Below are 11,086 nucleotides of genomic sequence, written 5' to 3'. Positions count from 1 at the left end.
GGTGCTTATACGCCCCAGTGGAGTCAAATGTGGCAAAAACTCTCATGGACATCTGCACGCAAGCCTTAGACCGCTAGACATTAGGTTTGCATCTAATAAATCCATTCAGTTAATCAAAGTTCCAGAGGGACAGACTGAATAAGAGTTGTTCAAAGCGAGGATGGCAGTCGAAATTTGGCCTTTGGGGTGGTTCCTTACTGGCCCTTCAAATATTTCCTCACCTCCTATCTATTTTTGTAAGCAGTGTCTGTATTTGAAAAGCAACATACAGGATAGAAGAAACTCTTGGTTTCTTCTGAAGTATGAAATAACTAAAGTGTAACTTCATTTCTGATCAATAACCTGGCAGATTGGTTTCTAAACTCTCTTCAAGGCATCAGATTTACCATAACAAAACATCAAAAAGACACAGCAGGAACAATTATTCGTGAGTGTGGTTTTATTATTCTTACAACCTGCTTTTACACATTGATCTGCCCACACATGGTCACTTTCACGTGTTGCTCTGTTAAAGTCGCACAGATTTGCCATGTTGAAGTTACAGTCACATCTGATCCTAATGAACGGCCTACTTAGCCTACCTTAGGCATTGAGATTCACCTATCACACATATCATCAATGAATTTAACCTAAAAGCAATTGCTTGTTAGGCTATAAGGTGTGTTTAATAGAGTTTATGATGAGAGGGGAGGAGTTTTTCCCCTCGTTGTTGAGGCAGGGGCTGAAGATGGGGTACAGACTCTCGTTAAAGGTATCGATGAATGTGTAGAGATGCAGGCGTGTCTTTACATCATAGAAAGAAACTTGACCTCCTTCATAATCAAGGAAGATTCCAACTTTACTGGGCGGTGATGTCAGCATGAGAGGGAAGCGGGAAGCAGTCAGGGCCTTCACCTCCCCGTTCTTCAGCCACAAGCACCAGTACCCACCCTCTGGGCTCAGCTTGATCTCGCCCTTTCGGCGGGCCGAGGCACGGACCACGCCAAGCGTCCACGCCGTCTTTCGCCCCACATCGACCTCCCAGTAGTGTCGCCCAGAGGTGAGACCCTCTCTACCCAGGACGAAGAGGGCCGGGCTGAAGCGTTTTGGACCCTCGTTGTGGGACGACTTACGCTCCTCATACTTCACCTGACGACCGTCGTCAGACACTACCAGGTTCTTCTGGGCAGTGGTCGAGTCCAAAAACACCTCACCTAGGCAGAACAGGGCAGAGCTTGATAAGAACACGATGACATCATTATATCACAATGGTGCTTTGTGCCCAAACCGATGCTGATCTATGGACTGTGTGGCTGAATTACTCTCAACAACGCAGGGACAAAACATCCACACCTGAATTTCCAATGTGTTTGGATACTTTCTTTCTTTCACTCTCAGGAAGAGATGTTTGTCACATTGTACTGTTCAGTGCTGCTATCTAGTGGACAACACAAATGGCTGCTCAATATATTATCTGGCTGCATTGCTCAAGAATGTCAAAACTGCTGTCCTGTGAAATCTCGAGAGTCTTATCTTAGAGTCGACACAACAATCCGCTCCATCGAAGCGCGACTGCAAACCACTGGTATCATTGTCATCATCATTTTGTTCTAGAACCATCAATTTCCCACAAATGGAGATTGTACTCACTTGAATAGTTCTGCAGCTTTCGGTGTTCTGCGAGACAGAGAGAGACAGACAGACAGAAAGAAGCCGAGTCAGTAAGTAATTCAGCAGAGGAGTCAAAGTGAAAGCAGATTGCACGTGTGGGCGGTAAACACACTGCGCTAATCCGGTGCAGTAAATGCTCTCGACATGTGGTGCTGTCACTCAGCCCACTGCAGCATTGATTCCAGGTGGATGAACCCTGGCATCTTGCTCCATCTCCATCTGCTCAGACAGCCTGTGTGTGTGTGTGTGTGTGTGTGTGTGTGTGTGTGTGTGTGTGTGTGTGTGTGTGTGTGTGTGTGTGTGTGTGTGTGTGTGTAGGGGGTGCAATGATGAGTCACTTTTCTATTTAGTCCAGTAAGCGACATGTGAGCATCTCGTACGTACGTTTGTTCAAAATTTTGACAACACGGACACTGAAAATTGCAAAGATTGATGGTTTGGTTTCCTGCCGTTTTAAGTAATTATTCAATGAGATTGTACCAAAGTATTTGTGGTAATTTTCCTCCTAATAGATTGTTGATCTTTGCACTGATTCTGATTCTCGCTGGTTGCTCTCACCTTTCCCGTGGAGCTTTTTGAGTTCTGCCTGGCACTTGTCGATGAGGCTGCTGACAGACGAGCGGATGGTTCCCAGGTAGACATCGGTGTTGATGCTGACTGTTGACCAGTCGGTGGGCTCTGGTAGTGGCGGCAGTGTCGCTATGTGCTGTATGAAAATGGTGCTCACTTTATACTTCAAAATCTGGCAATGTGTTGTCATAGTATCATCTGAAAGCCGGCACTACCTGGAGGAAGACCATCTTGTCTTGCGTCTGTGCGAAGGCCTCCAGCTCGTTGCTCCGCCTCCTCAGCTGGCTGAGTTCGTTCTCTAAGCCACGGGCCAGCTCTTGGGCATGGCATTCCGCGTCACGCTGCCGAGTGGCAATCAGCTCCACCAGCTCAGCCTGACTCTGCTCCACCAGGCGCTGCAGCTCGGCGTAGACCTGCCAGCTCTCCTCCAGCTCCTTCTGAGAGCTCGCCTAGAAGGCATGGGGCACATGGGAGAAGTTAAAGGTTAATACATACTGAGACTGTAGCCAAGGCAACGTTACACAAGTTGAGTGATTTGTCATTACAGAGATCCCAGGAAGCAAATACAAATATATCTAGTAGACACAGAACAACATGAACATCTCATAATGGTCACCTCTGTGTTGTTGAATCTAACGTCATCATTTATTGATTTATATGAATTATTCAGTTCTTCTCCACCAGCTCACTGGAATCCTCAACATTTTTCACCAGTCACTATTTCACTTGGTTTCACAGTAATTTTATGCCGGATTATTTCCTTTAATGCACTTTAGGGTATAGTCGGATTATCACTATCTCCTGTCTTTAAACCCTTAAAATCACAATACACAAATTAACACATGAAGTGCTGCAGTTTAAGTAATGGTCTGTTTTTTAGCATTTCAAAGCGCCTGTGTGCTGCTTGTACAACTGGCCAAACAGGTTTTGCTTTGAACTGGCCAAATGCCGAATAAGACCACACATTTTGCCTCACACACCGATCCCACTTATGGGTTTCAGTGTTATTCTACACTTCCATTCACAAGTTCATACCAGCAAAAAGCACTCTGGTTCTTGCAAAGTTCAAGGTGAAAGTGTATAAAGACAAACTATGACGTATGTATGTGGACAGTCGAGTTTTACTGAAATGCGTCACTGTCTTCAACTCTTCGACGGCTGCACCCTTTCACCTCGTACACGCACACACACAACACACACACACACACACACACACACACACACACACACACACACACACACACACACACACACACACACACACACACACACACACGCAGGTGTACATACACGTGACAAATGTTGATATTCAATCCCTTGTAACTTGACCCTCTTCGTAGTTATAAAGGGAGATCAAACAACTGTCAAATATTGTCTAGGAGAGCTGATCAATCAATACAAATATGAGTTTAACTTGTCCAGTTTTACTTTAAGTCTTGTTATTTGTATATAAGGATTTGCCGCTCTCATTTGAATGAGTACTTCTCAAATAATTCACAAACAAACCTGGATTCTTTAAGTTTTAGTGAGAAACTCAGTTTTTTTTGTGGCTGTAGGTGAAAACAGGATGTGAGGAAAAATATGTAAATGTTAATTCTGGTCGCACTGGTTTGGCAGCCTCAGACTTTGAGCCTCAGAATTTAAGCTTGTATACACACACAGACACACACACTCCAAAGAGAAACATACAGCTTCCACATACCTAACTCACGACCACAAGGTATGAGATAAGACACATCTGAGTCTGTGTCTCCTAAACAGAACCTTCTGTGACCTCACCATTACACAGGCTGCCCTATGTCTGTTATCTCCTGCCAAAGTGCTCTGAGCAACAATCGCAAACTTAATTAAATTAATTAAAATTAAGCATTTGAGGTTTAGCACACCAGCAGCACTACTATGCGCTCAGTACATATTTACTCTGCAGACCAACCGGACAGACGGCTGTATGAACTCACTTTCAGACATGCAGGGTACTACAGTACGACACAACAAGAAGGCAAGAGGTACTAATTCAATATAAACTGACAGATGTGTGTTTCTAAATATGTGGATGAGACACTGATTTCTGAAAAACTGACGAGGCTGCAGATCCTGAAGCCAGTCTCACCTTGATGAGCTTGATGGATTGTTTAATCTCCTCCAGTTTCTTCGCTCTCTCCTTGATCAAATGTTTCAGCTCTGATCTCCTTTTGCCCAGGTTATTCTGCAAATGGAGAAACAGTCAGGATTGCGGAGTTCTCAGAGCAGTTTGAGAGGATTTTTTTCTCAAGTTTGAGGGATAATCTTTGACACTGTCAGAGAAGTTTCCATCAGACACTGACAGACACAAGACACTAGTAGCACTAGAATTGCTCCACAAACCATAACTCGGTCCTACCATCTTTTTCTTCCACTCGTGGTCGATGGAGACGATGTCGTGAGATTTGTGCCCGCCCTCCGCACAGGCCGTGCAGATGCATGTGTGGTCTGTGCGGCAGTAGGCATCCAGAAGGCGCTCGTGTTTCTTACAGATCTTCTCCTCTAGGTGGAACGTGGGTTCGATCAAACGATGGGAGGACATGGTCTTCACCTGCGGGAGAGGAAGCACAAAGAAGCTTGAGACCGGAAGGGTGTTTAGATTACACAATACTAAATTAACTACATCCTGTTAGTGACTGTATACTATTCTGTAACTGACCTTCTTATGGTGCCTGAGGTGCGTCTCACAAAATGACCCTGGACAGTTCACACAAGACTTCAGCGCCTTTAATTTCCTCCCAATACAGGCATCGCAGGGAACCTCCCCTGCCCGGGCGAAGTCCCCAGTGTCGCGCCCTGGGGAATCCCCGCGAACTGCATCTGAGCTGAGATTCAGAGTGGACCCCCTCGAGGCAGACCCGGCCCCACCGGCTCCCCCAGCACCTCCGGCCCCCCCGGCCACCATCAAGCCCTGGAACTGTGAGGAGATTTCCGCCAGAACCCGGTTGATGCTCATCTCGGGTTTCCTGGAGAAGCTCTTCTTGCACATTGGGCAGAGCAACTTCTTGCTGTGGTCCCAGTAGCCCAGCAGGCAGGCCCTGCAGAAGCTGTGGCCACATGGCGTGGAGACAGGCTCCATGAACACCTCCAGGCAGATGGAGCACAGGAACTGATCTTCGGAGAGGACCCGGCCTCCTGGAGAGCTCACGCCTAGAAGAGATTCAAGTCATATCAGAGATGGAGCATCTGCTATTGTGGACCTTCTTATGGAGCAGGTACATGAACGTTACACCAGTCAGCAGTCAGGCATCTTGTGACGTTTTAATCTGCTCAGATGGCTCTTTGTTATTTCTTCTCTTACTCTCTTTTAATGTTTGATACTGTTTTACTTAGATTGTTGTCCTGCACTGCACTGCCTTTACCTTCCCTGCCTTCTTGACTTTTGGTGTTTTGGGGACTCTAGTTTGCCAAAATCTTTAAATATCTTCCGTTGTCTCTTTACTGTTTTATCTAACAAGGGAATAACAAGATGCAGCAAAGGAAGGGAACACAGCTTGATTATCGTTTCAAATGTAGGTGATAAATGAGTGTGAGCAATAGAACACACGACTCATTGTGTTCACGTCATCGCTGCAACTTAGAAAAAAATGGGTGCACGTGAGGCATGGAAGGCTCCAAGATGATAAAGGAGCACTTTGATCTCCACCAGACACTAGATACACTCAAAGTTCTGTAATAAAAATGCTCCAGAGGACACAAAGTCTTTCTCACACGGAGCAGGAAGTTGATTCAAAGGCACCGTTCTTTCCACTGGCTGCTGAGTAACTATTCAAGGAATGTAGAAATGCAAGACCTTCTGCTTTAGTGCACCTGTAAGAAAAACACAATTCAACTGACTTCTGCTCTGCGTTACCTACAACAAACCTGTGTTTCCACAATTAGGCCACTTTACTTCTATTTGTCTGATGGAGATTCTGTATATTTCTGTAAGTTTCATTTAAAACCTGACACCAATGATCCATACAAAACAACTGAGACTTCAAATCAGATAAATATGTATTCAAACAACAAATCAGCGACCCCAAGGACATTTATAATCATCATTTTAGCTTCAGCACATGGGCAGCTCTTTCCTTCATAAACTATAGATTTTAAAACACAAGTTAAATGCCGATAAAAGATATAGAAACTCACTCTGCATGTTTTTCTCTGGTGTGGATGTGCAGCCTGTTCCCTGTGTACTTTGCTGTGAATGAGTCACCAACAGGTACCGTGTGTGTGTGTGTGGCCTCGCTGAAACTTGAAGTATCCCGCCCACTCTCCATGCGACACACCCAAAGCCAAAACACACACACCCACGCCCGCATGCGCACACACACACACACACACACACACACACACACACACACACACACACACACCTTTAGTCAGCACGCTCAGGTTGTCGTAACTATTCAAAACAAAACACTGCAATGAAGTCGTCGTCTCACCATTTGAGCAGAAAGCAGTGGTTATGTTTCTATTTCTAACAGCTAGAAAATTTAGTCAAATAAATGTGTGCTCACTTGGGAACCTCTGATTGTTACAGCTAAACAAATCTTATGCAAATCTGCAGTTGAGGCTTTGTGCTGTTCTCCACATTTTTCCTGTTTTCAGATCGTGGTCATCTTACAATTCAGTTAGTGGTGTCTTAAATTCACAGAAATGCTTCACGGCAACACCCATAGAGCATGAGCATACAAGGACACAAATACACATGCACACCCCCAAGCACAGGTTTAGTGTGTATAGCTCTGTTCCCCTTTCCTTCTGTTTTCTTTTCTCTGCGTCTTCTAAAGCAGCTGTGATGGCTCATTGTTTGTTTGGAGGCCTCATCTTCACGTGTACACACAGTATACTGTCTTTTTGTAGTATCATGTTGTGCCGGATTATTTTCAATAAAGTGAAAGACACACACACGTTAATCAAGGTGCAGGAGTTTCCTGCACCTTGTCTGCAGTCCACCTATGGTAGATTTAACTGATTGGACGTCTTCTATAGGCACACACCTGAGGCCCCACATTACACAACGCAGCAAGAAACAACATGTATATTTACTGTTAATGCATGGAAACAGCCTTGTAACTCAAGGTAGAGAGTAGTAATGATTTGCCCTCCTCGTAATCCACAAACACCTTGTGGGGGCGGGGGGACAGCGTGACGGGCAAGGGCTTATGGGCGAATACCACGTACGTTGTGCCTTCCGTCCCTGTGACTTACAGTCCACAGGCCTTTTTCTGGAGACAAAGTGAGGAGCTCCCCTCTCCTCAACGTGCCAAACCTTTCGTCGCAAGAGCAAATGTGTTTTCCGTGAATCTCAGACTGTCTAAGCTCTTTACCGTCTTCGGAGACAACAAGCCAGGGTCCCGCAGGGTTGGGTTCAATGGTGATGTTTTCTGTTGGCAAAGAAGAACGAAGGATCGATTTTCATGGAATTTCAAGGCTAACCTATGACTTTTAACTCGTAGGGACTTATTGTCGAACCGGAAAAAATTGCTGCGCTATCTTCAGCTCTGTGAGAGGAGAGAGAACATAATAAGCACTATGATCTACGATAAGATCAGTGATGAATGACAGTGTCGAAATGAGGAAAGTGCCTCAGTATTTATCAAATCACCACCACTGTGACCAAATTATCTGGAGCGACAGCACAGTTTATCACGTATCTGGTTACGTCAACACCGATGGCGCACTGAGGAACATTACATCCATTATCTTCTATTTGTTTAGTCACTTCTTATATGACTTTAACCCCTTTGAGAGACAGGAACTCGGCCAGGAGAGGTTGTAGTTTGATGGAAGCAACACAAATTAAGTTTTCAGAGCTTAATGTCGGACTCACCGGAGAAATACTGCTGTCGAATTTGCAGGTTGATGAACTTGGATCTTTTCAGCTTAGCATTGTGTCTCAACGCGTGTGGGTCTTCTCGATGCACTGCACCATCACCGTGAACACCTGAACGCTCGCTTCCATTTCTGTCTTCGCGTTCTCCTCTTAATCACAAATTCAAGTATGAAAGTGATTCACTCACGACTTGTTAAAACCAAAGGGGAAGTCATTTGTGTATCATCTGTGTGAAAATGTGAAGAGATACTGTATTTTATAGCTGCGTAATATAGGGAGTAAAAAAAAGTGGGCCTCAAATGGAACCCTCAGGCACACCACAAGTAACATTTACAAGAAGTAGTAACTGTGTTTGACAAAGATTGAGCTGAATATGAACATAGGCTTTATATCATAGTGTGTTTTGTTGTGCAATCAACTTGTAAACAATATTATGCAAATATAACTTTTGGTTTCTCAATGTCTTGGGTATTAACGACACCTACTTTTTAAACCAGGGAATTACGTTGAATAGGCAACATACTGTGGCCATGTGATTAAGCTTATTTGGGAGGAAATATGTACAGGGCCAGAACCATCAGGAGCTTCACACAGTTTCTGCCACTGAAGAGAATCAGTGTGACTTTTTTAGATTATGATAATGTCAGAAGGCTCATACTGTATGTGATTGCTCTGTATTCATTCTACTTTTGTACAGTTCATTTATTGTTTCACAGGCTTATGTAAATACAAGTTAAGTTATGGATGCTACATGACCAACCAAATCCTGATGGACACCAAATGGATTTCGCTAAGAAATTAGCCAACACAGACTAATTTTACACTGATAATACTGATAATGCTTGTGTTTTTAAAATGTTACATTTATTTTGTCTCAGTTTTTTGCAGTGTGGAAAGAATACAATAAACTCTTGTCAAACATCAGTGGTTTATCTGTACCAGTATAAGACCTTTGGGAGCAGTTATAAATGTATTTACTTGAACTTCAACGGAAATACCATGCACCAAGGAGAGGAAGCGACCAAAACAGTCAACAAAATGAACAAAAGTTGCGCAGCTTTCACTTATTGATGATTAGCTCACTGTCAAAAACATTAAGAGAAGAAGAAAAAGTGTTTTGTGAGTGCTGAACTGGAACAGGGGTCTGGTTTTTAAAAGTGTGTCTTAAATTTCAAACTTGTTCCTGCCTGTCGCTTTTCGCGTAAAACACATTTTTTCCTTTTTAATCCTCTCCTCTTGATTGCTGATGACCAACGTATTTGTACCTTAAATGAAGTTATGTGGCGTGATGATGATCTTACCGTAAAGAAAGTATTTGTAGAGGGAAGTTGATGCTCCGGATGTTGCAATCAGGGCGGATCACTATCAGCTGTGTGGGAGGTCAGACTGGTTTGTGCACGGGTGACACATATCAGTTGTTTCTTGTGGCTCCTTTGCTTTGTTTCTCTGTTGCGGCGACTTTGACAACTTTGTCCTTCACTATAGATTGGTAGATATGTAGAATCAGCATAAATATCCATGTTTCATGTTTGTGTGTTTTCGCCCACCTTGGTTTGTTTCATGCGGTGGATTTGCTCGACCCTCTTTTGGGCGATCTAGTATCATCAGCCCCACCTCTCTCTCCTTCCTCTTAATCTGAACCTGAGAAGGAAATGTAACAAAGACTGTGTGTGCGAGAGAGAAAAGAGACACACATTCACAAACACACACTCTTTACACTCTAACTACGATTTATTTTATTTTACATATATTTTTTCTCTTATCTAGTCAGGTATGAAGTCACAGTTGCAGGTTTTGCAATACACTCATGAACATGTTTATATGCATTTTGTTTTAGTTTTTTACCAATATTTTATCAAATATAAAAGTTTTGAACATTTGACATTTTAAACAACATTTATTGTCAGAACGGTGCTATACAAATTATTATTACTATTTAGATTAATTTGAAATTCCAATTCCTTTAATCTTGCAAATGAAGGGAGTCATTAGACACTGAATTCAGGGATTTAAGAGAGACAGGACTTATATTTATGTAGTTATTATTTCTATTGCATGGCACATTGTTTCAGCTTTAAGTCTTTAAAAGTTGTATTTAAATGGTCATAACCTGCACCTGTGTTAGTGTGGCAAACTGCAAAATGTGTTTTGGTTTGGTCTTTCAGTGGGAGGCTCAGGAGTTATCAGTCAACCACTGCATGTGTAATTCAACAGATGGTTGATGGTCACATGATTATTCACGCAGTTTACCAGTTTGTGCTGTGACTCAGCATCTAAGGTGACGACTTGGTGCATGCTGTGGTCGGTCTCTGCACAGATATGACACACCAGCTCCTCCTTCTACCTACAGAAGAGCCGCCATGTCTGAAAGCATGAGGAAAGGGAAAGTTGCATCAAATCACAAGAAAAACATGAATTGCCACCTTTTCTGGTTTCCTTCTTGGAACAAAACCTTTCAATTAAAGTCATTCATTCAGTCTCTTCCTTGAGCAAATAGGTTTAATGGGAGGTTTAAAAAAATGACGACAGACTTCCAGAAAATGCTATGAGAACACGAGAAAGTAGACGGCACCTAGCATACCTCTGCCCAGCTAATTTCTGACCTGATATCATTTCATCTTTATCTGTAGCTGTGAAAAAGAGTGTAAACCTGCTCATCTAATACACAGAATCCTGTGGTCTCTGCACAAGCTGCTGACTGATGTTTGGAGTCTCCCGATTGATCACATTATCCAGTTTTCCCCAATCTGTTTTCATTGCAGGGGAAAACACCAGGAAACAAAGTCTGATAATAATAATTGATTGCAAATCTGTGCAAGCGTTTACAATAAAAACAATAAAAAATAAGACAAAATTACATAAATTGAACAATAAGCGCAAAGGAACTGACATGTACCTGCGTGTGTGTGTGTGTGTGTGTGTGTGTGTGTGTGGTGTGTGTGTGTGTGTGTGTGTGTGTGTGTGTGTGTGTGTGTGCGTCTCTTGGGCTGATGCCACTGCCAATTTCACCTGCTCTTAACG

At 43.3% G+C, this 11,086-nt stretch overlaps 1 protein-coding gene across 1 annotated transcript; it reads right to left on the bottom strand.

Moving 5' to 3' along the window:
- Window positions 1–416: 416 nt before the first annotated feature.
- On the bottom strand, window positions 417–7,584 carry btr12 (bloodthirsty-related gene family, member 12). The gene is made up of 8 exons (XM_076162592.1): window positions 6,376–7,584; window positions 4,901–5,391; window positions 4,601–4,792; window positions 4,331–4,426; window positions 2,436–2,669; window positions 2,209–2,356; window positions 1,630–1,656; window positions 417–1,193 (listed from the first exon to the last, which is right to left on the bottom strand). Exons 1-8 carry the CDS (start codon window positions 6,380–6,382, stop codon window positions 652–654), a joined length of 1,737 nt encoding a protein of 578 aa, XP_076018707.1. The 5' UTR covers window positions 6,383–7,584; the 3' UTR covers window positions 417–651.
- Window positions 7,585–11,086: the final 3,502 nt, after the last annotated feature.

This window comes from Genypterus blacodes, unplaced genomic scaffold (genome assembly GCF_046128005.1).
Source record: "Genypterus blacodes isolate CSIRO-AG114 ecotype Tasmania unplaced genomic scaffold, CSIRO-AGI_Gbla_v1 ptg000122l_1, whole genome shotgun sequence".
Lineage (NCBI taxonomy): Eukaryota > Metazoa > Chordata > Actinopteri > Ophidiiformes > Ophidiidae > Genypterus > Genypterus blacodes.
This window is presented reverse-complemented; position numbering and strand designations above follow the sequence as displayed.

Coding starts and splice junctions, on each gene's coding strand:
- btr12 (XM_076162592.1), bottom strand. Junction 4,427..4,600: donor ACGAGTGGAAGAAAAAGATG/GTAGGACCGAGT, acceptor CTCCATTTGCAG/AATAACCTGGGCAAAAGGAG. Junction 1,657..2,208: donor CAAAAAGCTCCACGGGAAAG/GTGAGAGCAACC, acceptor TCTGTCTCGCAG/AACACCGAAAGCTGCAGAAC.